The 19,798-nt window shown below is 27.3% G+C and overlaps 2 protein-coding genes and 1 long non-coding RNA gene across 9 annotated transcripts in view; 1 reads left to right on the top strand and 2 right to left on the bottom strand.

Moving 5' to 3' along the window:
* The window catches only part of LOC107455074 (activating transcription factor 3), a 100,223-nt gene extending 100,055 nt beyond the window's left edge, over positions 1-168 (bottom strand). The window contains exon 1 of the mRNA XM_071184511.2: positions 52-168. The gene's annotated coding sequence lies outside the window, so the exon portion shown is untranslated. The remainder of the gene's footprint in view (positions 1-51) is intronic.
* LOC139426296 (uncharacterized) overlaps positions 1-18,601 on the top strand; it is a 122,114-nt gene extending 103,513 nt beyond the window's left edge. The window contains exons 2-3 of the long non-coding RNA XR_011637518.1: positions 13,273-13,353; positions 18,467-18,601. This is a non-coding gene — a long non-coding RNA (uncharacterized LOC139426296). The remainder of the gene's footprint in view (positions 1-13,272; positions 13,354-18,466) is intronic.
* LOC107455064 (apoptosis-stimulating of p53 protein 1) overlaps positions 16,640-19,798 on the bottom strand; it is a 470,765-nt gene continuing 467,606 nt past the window's right edge. For all 7 annotated transcript variants that reach the window (XM_043039313.3, XM_043039312.3, XM_043039311.3 and 4 more), the window contains one exon: positions 16,640-18,765. In XM_043039313.3, coding sequence (XP_042895247.2) covers positions 18,730-18,765 — 36 coding nt within the window. In that variant the 3' untranslated portion in view covers positions 16,640-18,729. The remainder of the gene's footprint in view (positions 18,766-19,798) is intronic.

A 19,798-nucleotide genomic window follows, 5' to 3' on the forward strand; every position in this document is an offset into this window, starting at 1 on the left:
TAGAATTAGAATAATTATTAGAAAAAAATTAATTCAAGCAATTATTTTTACCTTTTTAGTTTTTGACCACCATTTTGTTTACTCTATGCACGTTTTGGTTTTAGAGTAATCCTTGTTGTTGTTGTTCATTTACGTCGCACTAGAGCTGCACAATGGGCTATTGGCGACGGTCTGGGAAACATCCCCGAGGATGATCCGAAGACATGCCATCGCAATTTTGATCCTCTGCAGAGGGGATGGCACCCCCGCTTCGGTAGCCCGACGACCTGCACGCGAAGTCGAGCACTTAGAGTAATCCAAAAGATCATTTTTGAAATGATAGACTTGGCGGACGAATTAAAATTATACGATTTTGCATGCACACAGATTTACTATACTTTCGATAAAGCTTAGTTCAGGTCTTATGAAACGCTAGTTGAACAATTATTGAACTGCGTTAACTTTTACCGAATAAAAACTTTCATTTGACGTCATCAGGAGAGCGCCGATTTCAACTGAGTTTATTGGAGATGCATGACGTCAAGAGAGTCCGAGAGAAAGAACGCGTTTCAAATTTGAAAACACATAATAACAATAAGTCATTGATAAAAAAAGGTGTCTCCGTTCTAGTTAAAAACAAAAAGTTACTACGTTTCATTGCGTAAAAAATAAAAAAAGAGACAGAGAGAAGGGGGGGATGAGTTGTTAGTAACCTGTATAACTGTTTCACTGCATGGAGCGTAATACTGCGGAGAAAACTTAATTCAGTTAAATTAGAAACAAATCACAAATAAATAGATATATTTACAACTTTTTTTAAATTTCTGACAATTATCGTAATTTTTTGTTCAAGATTCTAAATAAAATATAAATGTTATTTATTTGTTTAACGTAGTATTATATATTTGAATTGTGTATTCGTAATATAGTATATTTGTAAAACTGTAATCCCGGTAGAAGGTCAAAGAGGATAGATGCTAATTATGATTTTAATCACCTTTTTTCATAAAAGGAGAAAAAATGAATTAATACAATAATCAATCAATTAATTGATACAATTGACACAGTTAAAAAAGTAATAGATGATTATTCATTATTTTCGAAGTAATGTAACGAAAAGCATTTTAGAAATTCAACGAATTTTTTTCTGACAAAATTATACATATACAATTCTGAAATCAACATTTTTGGAAAGATTAATTTTTATTGTACAGTCCGCAAAAAAAAAACGAATCACCCTGAATAACTTTCGTTCTAATGATCGGATTTTCACGAACTAAGTGTCAATCTTAATGGTTCCTGGGGGTGACTTCAAATATGCTAATTAATTAGTGCTAACTATTAATTAAGTTACGAAATCAGACACAAAAACGTACTTTCTCTGAATAAACATGCATTTTTTTTTACATATTTGGATTTCTTATCTTCAAAATATAGGGGGTAGCCGCAATCTGGGAAATGTGGTCCCCATAGTTTGGTCAGGAGAGCGATTCAAAGTTCGTACCCCTTAATGTTAATTTCGCTTTTTGCGTTTTCAGTCATATTTTCAAAACTAATGAAGCAATTCAAAAAAAAAAATTGCACCCACTCATAAAACTCATTTACCCAAAGATAATTTCTTCCAAAAAATAATTTTTAATAATTATTTATTATTTTTTATTATTTAATTAAAGTGAGGATGAAAAAATATTGAATTATAAGGTAAGAATTTTTTTATACCATATTAATCTACATATTTTTCAATTGAAAAATCTAAAGTTTCAACTGTTTTTATTTATTAGAAGCTGAGAAAAATTAAAATTAATTATTTTTAAAAAAATAATTTGGCGACAATAAAGAAATAACTAATTGGGGCGATTAATATTAAAATGTGATAAACTTGGAAGGAACTTGACTTCGCGCGCGTAGCGTAAAATTTCATTCATATTTTTTTCGCTAATAATCGTTTGCTAATCTTTTTATTTTTATTTCTTTCACACTATAAAATACGATGTTTCTTTTTTAGTCATTTAATAATTTATTTGCAATTTAGTAAAGAATTTTGAATAAAAAACACTTTATTCAACAAATGTCTAGTTTTAAAAAAGCGTGCTTCTGATAGAATACACCAGATTGTGCTTATTTAATGTGATTATTTTTTATTTTTTTTATTTTGTTTTTCAATAACTGATACAATTTCAATAATATACATACGTATGCATAGATTTGGAATAATATATTTATCAATTTCTTGAATATATATTTTATAAATATTAATAAAAATACGTAGTCAACATTTTTAAACATCTCTCACAACATCGCAAATTTCTCAACATCTTATAGGGTAAACTAAACAATGAAGGAACACTTAAGCTTAGCTTGCCTTTAAAAAAAATTCATAAAAATTTCAAAATTTGTAATTTTAGCTAAATGATGGTTTCGACATATTTGTTATTAAATGCAAATTATGTAAAAAAAGTTAGATAACTTACATAATATTGTTTTAAGCTTTTGGTGGTTTAAATAATAAGTAGTAAGATGACCAAGTGAAGGAACAGTTCTTACCAATGAATAAACACTAAATTTTCCAGAGAATGAACACTTAATTTTGATAATGTTTGATGCTCGTTAGGAATCCATAGGCCACACAAATGTCTAAAAACAAGATTTTTCTTGGAATTACGACATATCACCATAGTTAATGTGGAAAATTTTACTTTTTTTTCAGTCATGGAATGGAAAGTAAAATATGTTTGAATACATAATTTAAAAAAATTGTTTTTCATTTTTTTAGTTTAATAGTCCGTTCTAAATTATGAATGTTTATCATTGTGTAATCTGATGATGTTTTTATTATTATTATAATTCGATCATTTTTTTGTTTAATCTTTTCCTCATATTTTTCAAGCTTTTTTTTAAATCTTTTTAAGTATTTTTTTTCTCTTCGTCATAAGTAATTTATTTCTTTTTCTTTTGATTTAACCTTCCTCTTTTTTCCAAATTTTTGGCCAATGTAAATGTATCTTCGAAATTTCTTTTGATTTTCCAGTTCCATTTCCAGAATTCCTCACTGGATAATAAATGAGAAAAAGGAGTTTCGAAGTTTGAGTAAAACCCATCTCTCATTGACTTATATCTAGTAGTTACTTATGAAACCAATCGTTTTTGCAACTAACAATGCCTCAAGAGGACTTATCTCAAAATCGGTTTTCAAGATACTTTCATTATTAATGTTAGTTGTCTCAGCTTCAGAGCCAAAATTTGATTATACAATTGTTCTTTTTGAAATAAATTCTTCAATATTGAGAAAAGCGCAGGCTATTGGATATTTGGGAGATTAAACTTTTCTATCAATGTTCCTTTAAAAATTTGCAACATAACTTGTGAGATTTCCTTCTCAAGCTTCTGAAGAAATAGTGCATCGTTACTCTCGATGCATGTGTTTTGTTGATAAGTTGTCTTGCTCATTAACTCTTGGTGTCTGTTTTGCATGCATTTGTTACAGTCAATGTTTTCTACATCGAATGAAAAAATATCGCATTTCATAAAAGCATTTTAACTTCATCAGTTGATGCCTAAAATCTTATTTAAAAATGGATGTAAAATTTTCTAGACATATTGTTTTACAATTCTTTTGTTTTCAAGATCTAACGAGATTTCCAAGAATTACGTAGAAAACTAAACCAGAAAATTTGTTTCGAGGAACAAAACTTGCTCAGTTACAAATTGATATGAGATTTATACCTATTCAGAAGAAGCAAAATTAGGAATTTGATTGCATTTTTAATTAGCCATGGGTAGAAACATTTGCAATATATTTGTAAAATGTTGCTGCGGTCATCGTTTCATTTCATGAATAGCTTTTTCCAATGAAATAAGTAGCAGGGACTGATTCTGTAATATCTCTACGAATTCTTCTGTAAGGAAAAACTACCAATGGAGGTACTTTTTCTTTCCTAGGTACTTTAGAATATAAATCCTTATAATTTTTAAAGCCGCAGATTTTTCCCGTTTAAGGGCAGTATTCAACTCTTGTTTCATTCGCATTGTAAATGCAATCACTTTATAAAAGGATGCCAGGGCTACTTTCCTCCTAAAGATTCTCTGAAGTTCTTAAAACCAGTATTTCGAATATTCTCTAAGGGAAGTTTTGCCTTTTGAAATTATCTTCGCATTACACTGAGTTATCGGTGGATGTCACCTTAAAAAAACTTCACCCATTTTTCACCTAGATAATTGTCTTTAAATGGATTTTTCCTACCAGTTCCCGTTAGGACATTAAAGACGGCAATAGGATAATAATTTAGCTAATTATTGGCACAAAATCCTGCAAAGATTCCATTCAAGCTTTTATTATTATATTTAGTTGTTATATTTAGGTAATAAACATAATTTATTAAGGAGTCTAAGGTATGATGTAATAACTAATCACTACATTTATAAAGATAAATAATAAATTAATTATTATTATAATTCTTTAAATAAATTTAGCAATTAAATTTGCATATTTAAATGAAATAGTTATAGGAACTATTCATACAACATTTAACTGAATTTTAGGAGTCCTCTATGTCGCTGAACTACTAATTATCCAAGTAAAATCATATTTCACACATACTATTCATTCACTGGGAAATCTATTCTCAGTGAAGGAACATGCCTGTTCCTTCACTGGTTAGAAGTTTTTTTTTTTTTATTTTTAACATAATTTTGATTTATAATATGACAAAAGGTACAAGAAAATTAAAATTTTTCTTTTATTTTCATTAACTTGAAAAAATCCCAGTAAAGGAACACTTGTTTATACATTGCTTTTTCATCGTTCTGCAATCCAGTTAATAAACACCCCCTAATCTCAGTACTTGCTTTATGTTATGATGCTTAAAATAAATAAAACGTAACTTCAATGACCATATTTTGAATTCTTTTTTTCACAATGAAAAGAAAAAGCATTATTATATGCAATTAATTGTAGTTTAAACGCATAACAACAAACACTGACCATATAATTTTGTCAAAGAAACAAGGCGTTGAACAGATACTAACAAATTCAAAACTTTTTCCAGAGAAGACTCAAAGACCAGATAACTAAATGCATTGTTAAAGGACTTCCAATTGTTAGGCAGTAAGCTACTCTTACCAATCAATCTAAATTAAAACGTTTAAAATCTTATTTCTAAGAAATATCTATGAAATGCTCCTTCATTTGTTGGTTTACCCTATATCATCCGAATCTTAAAAGAAATTTCCGGAAGTGTATCGCAGAACTATTTTACCAACTATTTAATAAAATTTTAACATTTTAAAATTCTTATTCTTTTCCATTTTACGTTTATTATTTCTTCATTAATATACTAATAATTTTTTTAGAACTTTAATTTAGATTTTCTGTAATTTAGGTTTCCTTTTCAAATTATAGTCAAGTTTTTTTTAAAGAATTATTGTCTGCTAGCTAAGAATAAAACCTTGTTAAGAAATTAAAAACATTCAGCTGTTTAAAATTATTTAATGCAAAACAGCTGATTATTTACTTAGCATACTATTTTTTTGAAAAAAGAATATAAATTATTGATTGTCTTTTTCTTTTTGTTTCTTGTGACTTCAACTTAGATTATCTAAAATAGTGTTGATGTTTTATAAGTCACTACAAAGAGGATAAAGATACCGAACATAAAAAGCTGTGGAATACGTAGCCAATTTTTTTAGTGTCTTAAAATATCTCAGTATCTTAAATGTCGTCCTACTATCTTAGTTGTGAAATTAAATTTTTAATTATCTGACCACGTGTGATTCACTAATTATTTCATTATATCTTTTACTCTTTATGATACCAAGTAGATTTTTTTTTCTGATAATATACAACTATTTCGTTTAATTTTTTATTTAGCATGATTTCCAAGATATTATTGTAATATAATTTGTTATCAGGAAAATGCCTTATTTTGTTAATCAGGAAATACTAAAAATTGAAATTTGTAAGGATTCCGAAGCAGTGCACACAATACACAATTTCCGACCTTATTTTAATAAAAAAAAATTTAAAAAAAAACGTGGCAAGTAGGCTAACATACTTTTTACAGAAACTGTGAAAACTAATTTTTCCTATATTTCGTCAAAAAAGGATAAGAATGATATTGCTCCAAGGGACCTACTCAATAATTTCGCTATTTCCAGATTGAAATCTGTTTGATCGAAACATATTATTCCTTGAAAATTACGCGAGGGAAAAATTAACTTTTATTATTTATCTAAGCTTATTCCATTTATTTAATGATAGCGGTATTAAGGTTAAGGATATGCGTTGGAAGCTCCGTTTATTGTTATACTATAAATGCATTAAATAATATAGCTTGAATAATTTATTTTAAGTAAATTATTTAATAATTTTAAGCAAATAAGGGTGTAAAAATAAACTCGATCGAAATACTCCGAAAGTATACCCTGAAATATATGTAGAATAAACTTTGGAATCGATATATAAAAAATACCTTTTCAAACAACTTCGAGTAGGACGGAAACGCTAACTTGTTTAAAAAAGTTGTCCTTGTTACTATTTAATTTCGATTCCTGGTACTAGGGGACATTCCATTTTCACATTCGACTTTTGAAATTTCAATTGTAAACAGAATTTTTTTATGACATTAAACTAAAATGTTAAGGCTTGCAGCAAAAAAGAAAATTTTTTTTTTACTGCATTAATATTTTTACAAAGTAGTGAATTATTATTTTTTCAATCTAAGAACCCGTGCCTATAACATATGTAAAAGTTATTTTAATATCGAGTGAAATAATTTAATATGTTGTGTAACTAAATGGATAATCCCAAGAAACTGAATCGAAAATATAAAAACTTCATTGATTTAAAAAAATAATAGATGATAATAAAAATGGACATGTTTTGAGCGTCCAATAATAAAAGTCACAAGTTATCCAAGCCTGACAAGTCTTGAGAATGGGCGATTATATTTGAAAACTCGAAACATGTCGACTTTTACTTCCCTCTTCATATGTTTTGAAGCCAGTTGAGTTTTTATCGTCAATTATACTGTTTTACATTTGGGTCTTGATCATTATTTTGATAAGGATTTTACACTAGTTAAAGTAAACATATGCATTTTAATATTTTATCAGGATTCATATGGTCTTTAAAAATGTAAGAACATCAATATTGTAAAAGTTATATTTAACTTAAAAATTAACATTTTGACACCAGATATTTTGAGTTAATGAAATTAAATATTTTATCTCTTAAGTTTTTGTGCCCCCATTTCAGTATCTTAAGGATCTTACGAGCTCTGTTTGAAAAGAGATCATCAGATATATATAAGAAAGCAAAAATAACCATAGTAGCAGTATTTGGTGGTAAATGTAGCTTATCGTAATTGAAGAATATGCTGTGCGACATTTTATGGTGAATTTGCGAACGTATAAGTTTCAGAATGTATCGAAACATGAGAATGCTATTTGCTAATCATCTTTATCCAAAGGAAACGATGTAACCTAAATATCTAGTAGAATGAAGCGATTTTTTAAGCAATGAATCCTACAATTTGCATTACAACTTAAATCTTATTTCAATATCTTATTCTTAAACATAACATATTTCAATCTTTTTAAAATGCCACTAAACATTCAGCAATTCCTTGAGATATAGAAAAAAGAAATATCGTAAATTATAGAAAGCCTTGTGAATGTGCATTAGAATTATTATACAATCTACATTTTATTTTTCAAGCACTTTTTTTTTCTTCAAACTTTCTTGCCTAGAAGACTCGATTAAAACTGTAAAAATGATTATCCCTAAAATTTTGTATATAGCTATAATAAGTTATGCTCATCTTATTTTAGTATAAAATCCTCGAATAAATATAGTAAAAACAGTGTAATCTAAATAATATCAGATAAAAAGTTCATGTATTTAAATTCTAAAAACTATCATAAATAATTTATAAATCGATTCAAATTTACTTTTCAAAGGAGATTAAAATAATATTTTTTTTGCTTTTTGGACAGAAATCCCCTAAAAAAATTGTTTATGGCCTGGAAACTTCGAGATATTTTCTATTAACAATAAATTAAGCCCCTCCGAGCAATCACTGAACATTATTTCAATTTTTTTACTATCAGAGTTTGGTTGCGTAGCAACCTAGTAAAATTAAGCACTCCTCTTTTGAATTACTCAATGGGTTATCTTAAAATATTTATTTGCGCAGGCGACTTTTTTTGGCGGTTTTCTGGACTATCGCCAAATATATAAACCTTTATTGCGGCCCAATTTACCACCCAATTTTTTTAAAATTTTGTCTACCCCCACTAATTCAAGGGTCTAGATTCCAAATATGTAAAAAAAATTATATATTTATTCAGAGAAAGTACGTTTTTGTGTCTGATTTCGTAACTTAATTAATAGTTAGCACTAATTAATTAACATATTTGAGGTCACCCCCAGGAACCATTAAGATTGACACTTAGTTCGTGAAAATCCGATCACTAGAACGAAAGTTATTCAGGGTGATTCGTTTTTTTTTTTGCGGACTGTACCTTTTCTTGCTGTATATTTGAAAAATATCCTTGATTTAGGGTAAAGTTCGTTGAAAATAATCTCCGCTCCATCAAAATGGTTTTCGTCAATTAAAGCATGAAAAATATTTTTTTTTAAAGTATAGAAACAGTCAAAGAGTTATTAAATTTACTACTAATAAAGCAGATTTTTATCTTTAAGTCACTTTTCATCAGTTCAAATAGAAAGAAAAGTCAATTTTTAAAAATTGAAAAACAAAAAAATTTAGAGTATTAAATTTCAGAGTATTAATTAGTAACCACATGATCTCATTGCTTTGATTATTTGAAAAATATTGCAATTGTTCAAAAGACAGAAATAACTACTTTTCTTAATCTAATGAAGCAACATTTTTAATTTCCCATTTTTTAAAAAATTTATTGCGTTGCCGAATCATATTTTAACTTTTAAAATTTAATAAGATAAAAAGAAAAAAAAACAATTTGAATTTTACCGGAGAGTTTCATTTTTTCGGAATCCTGACTTTAGTTTCTTTCTAATATTTATGAAATGAATTATCTTGTAAAATATCTAAATGTACTTCCATATAAATATTTATCTTATTGTGATTTATTGCCAAATATTTTTGAAGCCAATTCTGATGATAATTCAATTCATACAACTCCGTACAATTAGAAACAATCAAAAGTCACCTCCAACAAAACAGCGGGATGCCATTTAAAATGCAGTTTAAAGTATTTTCCTCGCATTTTTTAATTATATTCAAATGCATGTTGTGGCAGTTTAGGATAATACTACCATGTGACGTATCTCTAGAAGGCCGTCGCCCACTCAAAGTGTGCCTCACGATTATTGGATGATTATTACGTCATTTTTTATATTACGTATTCTCACTTTCAATGTTTTGTTTACTTCAAAATATTTTTAAAAAATTACGTATTCAGTTCATACCTTTTAATAAAAATAGTACATTTAGACTGAATCAGCGCAAATATTGTATTTGGTAATTTAAAGTTTAATAGCAGAAGGCGATGTAGAAATTTGCATTCTTTACAATAAAAAAGTATTTTTATCTTTAAAATATTAAACAATAATAAAAGTTAATAAATAATTATAAGAATTATATTTGTATAATGAGTGTAATATTTGTGTAATAAGTTTTATAATTGTAAAAAAGGAAAAAAGAAGTTTTTAGATTTAATAGACATAGCGAAAGACATAGCGAAGAACGCAATTAATATTAAAGAATCCAAGTTTTTGTCCGCTCTAATGCCTAAATTATTTTTTAGACTGTTGTGACACAGCCTAAAAAAGTTTGTTCAAACTGTTGTTCAAGAGTAACAAATTTGAATTCCTTGGGGGAAAAAACTATGTTTACCTTGAAGAAGTGCTTTGTAATGTCTGATTTTTTAACCCACAATATCATCTCTGTGTATTAATTTGTTTATTTAAGATCCACCCTTTTAATTATTAAGATTTCATCCTACTATATGAATATCCAAACATTAGATCAAAAGTTATTATTAAGATATTCCGTGTTCATTTTGTGCAATGTACAGTGCGGTAAAATAAATACATTAAAAAAAATAAAAACCAAAGAAAAATGGACTCCCCTGAATATCTTTTGATTTAATGATTGGATTTCACACTCTAGGACTCAATCTTAATGGCTTGTGGGGGTGACCTCAAATATGCTAATTAATAAGAGCAGACAACATTTTAAATTAAGAAATCAGACATAAAAACATACTTTCTCTGAATAAACATATATTTTTTTCGACAGATTCAGATTTCTGATTGCTAAAATATATGGCAGGGATGGCGAACCTTTATGCACCAGCGTGCCATTTTTTCTAGAAAATTGTTTAATGAGGTCATAGACGTGCCGACAAATAGTTTTGACTTCGTGATTATTGGGTAAATAATAATATTAAATACTATCAACTCAAAACTCTTTTTTTACTGAGAAAAAAAAGTACATTTTGCAATGTCTCAGTTATAAGCGTAATTCAACTTAAAGTGACATCAGTGTGACTTCCATTGTTGCAGATTAGATGACAAGTAACTTATATTAGGGATGTAAGATGTTAGTTTAAGCAAAACTGTTAATTTTTCTTTGCTAGTTATTTATTGTTAGCTTGTTAATTTTTTTTTGAATCTTAATTTAATCGTTAATATGCTTCATAGTGAACTTTGTGATCGGTGACGTGCCCAAAATATTGAATAACGTGCCATAAATGGCACGCGTGCCATTGGTTCGCCATCCCTGATATAGGGGATGACCACAATCTGGGAGATGTGGTCCCAATAGTTTGGTCAAGACAGCGCTCCAAAGTTTGAAACCCTCGATGTTAATTTTACTTTCTGCGTATTTCTATATATCTGGGGAACTTTTCATGCGAATTGAAAATTTTTTGTACCCAATTATAAAATTCACTAATCCAACGATGCAAAAAATAACTTTCAAAATAGACTATGCAAAAAAATAACTTTCGGTAAATATTTATTATTTTATTTAATAATAGTCGAAAAAAATTTGAACTGTAAAGTGTACAATCTTTTGATAGCAAAGTTCACGAGAAATTGAATTACAAAAGAATCAGATATTTAAAATTCCATTTTTCAGGAACTATTCGACCGATTTCTCTCAAAATTTGTATTTGTTTACGTAAAGTTATTCTTTAAGTCGACTAAAAAAATTATACCTTACAAGATAAAAGTTTTCGACCAATGTTAAATAAAATAATAAATATTTACTAAAAGTTATTTTTGTGCATGGAATTGTGACAGGATAAACGAACTTTATAATTGAGTGCAAATTTTTTTCAATTCGCTCATAAAGTTCTCGAGATATAGAAAAATACGTAAATTATCACTTCCGTCAAAAAAAAAAAAAAAAAAAAAGAAAAAAAATCATGTTTATTCAGAGAAAGTACGTTTTTGTGTCTGATTTCGTAAATTAAAGTATCGTCTGCACTTATTAATTATCATATTTGAAGTCGCCTCCTTGAGCCATTTAGAGTGAGTCCTAGAATGTGAAGATCCAAACATTAGATCAAAAGTTATTCAGGGTAATCCGTTTTTTTTTTTTTTTGCTCACTGTACATAAGCAATTTCATTGAATCAATGAGTTATAAAACCTGTTATATCCAATAAAACTAATTTTGCAGAAGAGATAAAAAGACTAAACAGCTTTTATGTACAGAGTTAATATTAATACCCCAACTTCATCAGGTGTAGTGTTTTTATAAGTAAAGTTGCTATGAAGTGACACCAGAAACTGTTGTTTCTCCCATCTTGCTTTTCCATAGAAACATTTTAATAATACATTTTTCTTATAATGCTGCAGCCACCAGCTTTTGAAGTCATGCATTATATTTCTGATATTTGAAGTATGTGTAGTCACGTTCTTTACATTTCATAGTTATTTTTATCACTTTTTTTATTTTAATGCATATACCATATAAAGAACTACCCTCTGAATCATTCATTGTGTAATAAAAAGCATCAGCAAAATAACGAGCCTAAACTAAATAATTAATTGTTAGGTTATGCGAACAATTTCATAAGCAAGAATGGCGATATATTTCCAAGTTTATTCCGAGAATAGGTCATCTCCATGGCATGGCATGTTTTCAAATTAAATTCAGATTTCACTGCACAAAATATAAAAATACAAATAGGAGGACATGAAGTTTTTATATTCCTAAGTATGTATCTACGTGAATTTAACTTAAAAATGCAAGAAACTCATTTTTTAAAAAAGTGGAAATGGCTACTTTTTGGACATATCTTTTCAATTGTACAAAATGAAGACGATAATGTTTACCTGTCTTATAACTTTAACACTAATGCAAATTTAAAAAAATACTGCCTTTTTTTAAATCATATTTTTAATTGCAAAACTAAAAACTAAGTTTTACGACAAACTGCAATTATTCAACTTTTTGGGGCTGTTGATTTGATATATATATATATATATATATATATATATATATATATATATATATATATATATATATATATATATATATATATATATATATATATATAGATATAGATATAGATATCTATCTATCTATCTATATATATATATATATATATATATATATATATATATATATATATATATATATATATATATATATATATATATATATATATATATATATATTTTAAAATGAGGATATGATTGCAACTATTCTTTTGATTAACTTAAAATAACTCCTTTTTCGTTCTATGGGTCATAAAAACTACATTCATGTTAGTGAATTACTAATTCCTTAATGATTGTTAATAATAATTAAATTACTATTTTTTTTTGATAATCATAACCTCCTCCGGAAAGAGTTTGTGATGTTCATCACTTGAAAAATTCAGTGTCAAGAATGGATGTCGCGAAACTCGACTCAAATTTTAAAAAGCGGGTAGCAATGTTTAAGGATAGGAAATAGTATTCAGTGTTTCTGCCTTAAGACTATTCATACAGCTTTTATTATTTATTTTTGACTTTAGTTTTCGACTGTAATGTGAAATTACAACCCTAATTGATATTATAATTAAGAATCAATAAAATTCATGAAATTTAACAAACTACTAATACACGGTGCTGCCATCTATTGCTTTAAAGTTGAAATAATACAGATAGTATTATTTGATATGCACATCATTCGCAGGAATAATAGTGCACAGGACACATATAATAATAAGCAGGATAAGGTTTTAGATCTCAGCTATCCCTAACTGAAGAAGTTAAGGAATAAAAATTATCTGATCACTTTTTTGATTTTCAGGTCTCTGAAAGCCAGACATCTTTCGCTTGCAGAAATAATTTGGAACTGAGGAGTTCTCTATTTCATTTATGTTATATCTAGGTAAGAAATCGATTTTTTTTCACGACATGTTAGTTATAGATAAATTTATTTATGATATCAAGTGTGTAAGGAAAGAGAAAGTGGAAAGGTGTAGCTTCTTGTGCTCTCACTTTTCGATGTTCCTGTCTTCATGTGTCTTTATTTTGTTCGAGATCTCTGTAAATTTTAGGTGCCCTATTTAGAAATATAATAATAAAATAGAAATATAGTAATTATATAAAAAAATAAAAAATTGAGATACTTTTAGCAAGAAAAAAAATAAAATAAATAAAAGTTTGCCTTTTAAATGAGATAATTTTTATTAATTAACATTTAATGAGTAATTACAACTTGAGAAAAAAATGAAATTTTTTAAAATATAGTGTCTTAACGTTTAGGCAAATCGGAGAACACACAAAAAAAATACAAATAAAAAAATAATCAGGTTTTAAATAATCTTGCTATGTATCCTGGTGCTGCCATCTGTAAATTTAATCAAGAAAGAATACAGTAGGCTTCGTCGCGGAGCAATGTTTACTCCTTTACCGTTAAATGTTAAACAGCCCCAGAAACGTTTATAAGGAATAACAGAATTGCATCTATTTTAGATGTAACTATTTTTCGACATTTATGTTGCTTTAATCAAATTATATTTTTACAGTGTGCCATTTTATGAAACAGTCTCAAATTTATTATTATCTTTAAATAATTTCTATGAGATTTAAAATATGCAATTTTCCAAAAATATTTAAGTAAATTTTTAAATGTATTTATAATTTAGTTAAATTAACAAAGGGTCTGCGGTAAAATATTATACGAAAATTGTTTTTCTTTTTTTTCCTTGCAATCTTTGGGATTTTTTTTAAATTTCCAAATAAAGAAGCATCAACCAAGAAATTAATTATTTTAAAATAACCAATTTAAGTATAAAAGCTGTATGAGGAATTATAAATATTAAATGTAAAACATATTATAATGCTTGAAAAAAATACTTAATAGCATTTATTTTTAAACAGACTTCTTCTATTCCAATTTGAAATTCTTTTATTATTCATTTGAGGTATTAAATATAAATAAATATATTTATTTTCAAGTAAAAAAATAATAATGAACGGAATATTTTCTTTCTCTGAAAGGTTTTAAAATTTTCTTTGTTGGATAAAAACTAAGATAAAATTTCATTACATACATTATTAAATATATATAACAGAATCGATCATCATAATTCTAAGCTATTTTATTCAATTTGCTTAATGAAAAATGTTTGATGAATCAGAACATTGAATTTTCAATTATGCAACAGTTTCTTAGACAATTGAGTTTCCTTTTTTCGATAAATAATAATTATAAATATGCTTATTTGTCAATGAAACTAGGGTACTTTAAACCCAAAGCCCCTTGGGGTTCTTATTAAAATACTTTATGCGCCACTCGACCCCTCCCGTCATTTTAGGATTATTTATATATATATATATATATATTTAGAGAGAGATGTTCCTTAAAAGGCTATGGAATAAATGATTAAAATTCGATCAAATTACGAAAAGTCACAAATACTCAGTTCTTTCAGTAAATCATTTTTTGAATTACAGAGCATCAACAGACGTGAGAGGCCTAACAAGTCCCAGCTGTCTTTCTAGTTTTAAGAATATGAATTTTTATTTTGTTTCGAGATCATATTCTTACTAAGAAATTTTTTTTTAAAAAAAAGTTTTTTATTGTAACAATAATAAAACAAAAACCATAATTTGTTATGTAATCAAAAATCTTAAAAGGAAATCAGAAAAAGAATGGCAATTTCTTGACGCAATGTTTTTCATCGTTTTTACGATCTCTACATTTATTTCAAAAGTTTTAATCCGATTTTCTTTCATCTTTTTATTTTTGATTTACTTAAAATAAAAGAGTATCTTTGAAGTCTTACTTTGCAGTCTTATTTTTTTCTCAAAATTTAGGTTATTTTATACAAAGCAAAATAAATAAATAAAAGGAATTAGAGATAAGGGCACAAAATATACCCTCTTCTCCACCATTCAAAAAAATTAAAATGGCTACTGTTGATGTTCAGGAAGAATAGAAACAACTCAACATCGTTTCATTTTAACCATGTAATGCGCTTGAAACGTAAAAGCCATGTAATACGTTTTATCATAAGAACATCCTAAATCATAAAAATTTACATTAACAATTACTTACGTTCTTTTCATAACGGTACAGTCTTTTAAAGACAGGAAGCATTTCAATAAAGGTTTTAGAAATTCATTAATATTAAAGCAATTTATACTTTTGAAAATGGCAGAGACTTCTATTTTCTATTCTAACTAATGTAAATGGAAAAGCATTTAAGTTATTTTCTTTAATTATTTCTGAAAATTCATAACGAAATGCAGTTAATTGTTATAGTCCCCAATATTAAAAAGTTTTATTCATACCATGTGTTGAAACAAAATTAATAACCAAAACAAGCCTTTTATTAGCGCATAAATTTCTTGCTGTATTAGCAATCGCATATACTTAGAATAGTTTATATATTCGATAAAATATGCTCAACATAACTCGAAGCAAATCAACTGTACTTTGGAGACCGGTACTTTTAAAGAACCTTCATAAAAAAATCATCTAAACCAGCAAAAATATTCAAACAAAAAACAGAACGGAATAAAAAAAATATTGTGATATTCTGTGCAGAAAATAACTTTCTATGTAAGCCAACTTACAAAGAAAATTATTAGCAGAAGAATTCCCTTACAATTCGTCAAGTCTAGAAATATTTTTTTAAGAAAGCGATAATTGTAAAAAAAAGATTTATTCTTATTTTAAATAGTATTAAAGGCTCAGTGATTAAGAGGACGCCATACCATCAGGAGAAACTTTTCATCACAAATTCTCTTTCACTTCCATTATTTAAAAAAAGAATAAGTGAATTCAGGCAAACCTAACACGTGCCATGAAGTTTCAGTTGTTAAAAAAATTTCAAAACATCAAAATGCTAAACAATGGGTACTAACTTGTCTGGAAAGTAGAAGTGGCCTGTGCGCATTTAATACATTGAAATAAAACTACGATGCCACCGTTAGTCATGAAATTTTAGAACCTTAACCTCCATGTTACAGCTCGACAATTACTCGCCCCTCCCCCGGCTGTTGTGGGAATGCTTCTGTAAAAAACATACTTACGCGAAACTTAGAAAGTTACAGGACTTCAAGCACTAAGGAAAAACCGAACCACAGATTCTATTTGTTATACGCTCCAACAATTTAAGAGTAAAAATAGAAATTCTTCTTAATTACTAAAAAATGACAAACTCTTTATATGATTTTTAAATACTTTATTCAGCACTTTATAAAAAGTGGACGGAATACCCATAAAAGCTATTCATAAACATTTCTCTGTACAGTTTAGTTCAGCCATTAGAGGTTCGTATAAAAATATTTGTTCTGATAAACTTATCAGCGATGTATATACATGAGTGAAATAAACTTTCCATCTGTTAAAAGCTGTACAAGAGACATAGAAAACAAATAACCACATCACAATTACACTTTCACACTGATATGTTACAAAAAAAATAGACACAACAAAGAATTCAATCAACATAAAAGATCCCTTTTGATTTTTAAGAGATTTACTTTACATAACATATCTTACACTTTAATTTCATGCATACATTTATTTAAATTTAAAAAATTCACAATAATAAACCTTTAATAAAGTAATTGTACTTAAAGTATATGATACTAACAAATAAAATGTTTGCACGTGATTGCAAATTTTGATTTTTCTTCATAAATCAGTTCTCTTTATTCAACAGTATTGCAATGTTTTCACCCTATAGTAAACAATTCAAAAACTTCAATATTTACAAACAAGCACATAACGCTATACAAGCAGAAATGGAGAATAATCTTTTAATACAACAGGAAATTAAATGATAGATTGCAATGATTTTTACTCATAAAATCTTTTTCAATCAGATAACTAAATTATGTAAAAATTTATATGTTATGAGAAAAACTTATAAAAATTTCATATGTAAAATGAATCGCTTTGAGTTTGCAAATGTCTAGTTTAACATACTAAACATATATGCTATGATTGAAATGGTTTCAGTAAGTTTTGTTAAAAATATTGATACACTTATCTTAAGTAGTGATACTGATATGATTTGCATAAGTTGTTTTTTAGATATTGATATAACTATCATGATTTTTTTTCAATACTGATATAATTATCATAAATTAATTTTCAGATATTGATAGAATTCTTTTCAGTTTTATCTTAGATAATGATATGATTCTCATAAGTTTCGGTTTTTGTATGAATACGATTGCCATAAGTTACATTTTAGATATTGATAGAATTCTTATCAGTTTTGTCTTAGATATTGATATGATTCTCAGAAGTTTTGCTCTATGCGTTGATATGATTGTTATTAGTTACATTTTAGATATTGATAGAATTCTTATCAGTTTTGTCTGAGATATTGATATGATTCTCAGAAGTTTTGCTCTATGCATTGATATGATTGCTATTAGTTACATTTTAGATATTGATAGAATTCTTATCAGTTTTGTCTTAAATATTGATATGATTCTCAGAAGTTTTGTCTTAGATATTGATATGATTCCCAGAAGTTTTGCTCTATGCATCGATATAATTGTTATTAGTTACATTTTAGATATTGATAGAATTCTTATCAGTTTTGTCTTAGATATTGATATGATTCTCAGAAGTTTAGCTCTATGCATTGATATGATTGCTATTAGTTACATTTTAGATATTGATAGAATTCTTATCAGTTTTGTCTGAGATATTGATATGATTCTCGCAAGTTGTATTTAATTATTGATAAGACTCTCCTAAAATTTTAAATACTTATATAAAGCTAACGAAAATATTTTTTATATTGATATGAATTTCATAAGTTAAATAAATTATTTTTTCTTGGATTATTCAAGTTGAGGAATATGCAATACAAAATATGATTTTTATAGATGCTTGATATATATATATTTTTTATAATTGGAAATACGATATATTTTTTTCAGATTTCAAATGGCTGATAATATTTGCAAATACATTTTGTAAAAACAGGCATAATTAAAATAAAATAAAATAATTTTTCCACTTTTAGAAAACAATATATTGCACTTAGATTAAAAACGCAAGCCACAAACAATCTTCTTCCCTAGCAAGCACTAGGCGAGAGGTTTGAAAGCAGAATGAATGAAGCATTTCTATCGAGCTCTCATTGAGAGCTGGATGAAACTTGTGATGAAATGCTGTGTTCCAAAAGACCTCCTTTCTACTGTATAGCTGATGTGTGGAAGCTCATGATGACATCTCTATGACTTTCAAATGACCTTGAGAGTTAAGAGATGTTATTGAAAATGTGGGTTATAGATCTCTTTTCACAGTAACCCTGGGATGGAGCTGTAATGGAAATTAAATAACATTAAGCAATGATTGATGGGCAATATTTTAATCTCAAATAATATTACCAATGTAACAGGGTTCCCACTCAATTTCAGAAGGAAAAAAAATTCCCTGACTTTTCCAGGCATACCAGGTGAATTTCAACAAAAATTGAGACCATATTTTCATCAGTAAACTTAGATTCTTTTATTTGTAATGTGAAATATTAGATTTTCTGTGAACTAAATGAGGAAATAATACTAAATGAGGAAAGGAACATTTCTGTTTGCCTAAAATGAGAACTTCTAATAACAAATAACTGTAATAGATATTAGAATTATTCAACTCGAATCACAATAACTGATTACTGTTACTGACAATTTTAAGACTGGTTATTTTCCAGTTAGGTTATAGGAATATTCCAGGTTTTTGTAAAAAAATTGCATTTTTCCCTGATTTTTGGGGTTAAAATAAAATTCCCTGATAATTCCATGTTCTACCTGACCCATGGGAGCCCTGATGTAAGATCCTATGTAATTATTACAACGATAGAACATGAATAGTTAGATTTTGACAGGGTAATAAACCTATGTTACTCTGGGATGAGAAAAATCTCGATTTTTGCAAGCATCGTATCATATAATTGCGCTGGAGTCAATTTTTCATAACTGGGGCACTCATTTGAAGCTCTTAATCACTTATTTTTGTACGAAGTTATTTTTTTTTATTCTTATTATTTCAAGAATTTGTTGATGAGGGAGTTGTTTTAGACATGGATTTACCTAAAGATTGTTTACCTTTATTTTTAAATACTTATTATTATTTATAGTTTAAAGTTACTGTGGCAACTATTAGTATGGATTATAATGAATCAAGCAAACGAAAACAAGAAAGAGAAAAGAAAGAATGTGAATCGGCACATTTGTAAATGAGAGAATTCGGTTATAAATAAGTAATAAGAAGAGTTTTAAACTAATAATTTAAAACTTGGTTACCTATCCTCACATTTTTGGAAATTTTTCTTTTGCTGCAAAAACATTTAAAAATTGCA

Source organism: Parasteatoda tepidariorum, chromosome 10 (assembly GCF_982258835.1).
Source record: "Parasteatoda tepidariorum strain Cologne lab strain chromosome 10, Ptep-v5.0, whole genome shotgun sequence".
NCBI classification, from domain to species: Eukaryota; Metazoa; Arthropoda; class Arachnida; order Araneae; family Theridiidae; genus Parasteatoda; species Parasteatoda tepidariorum.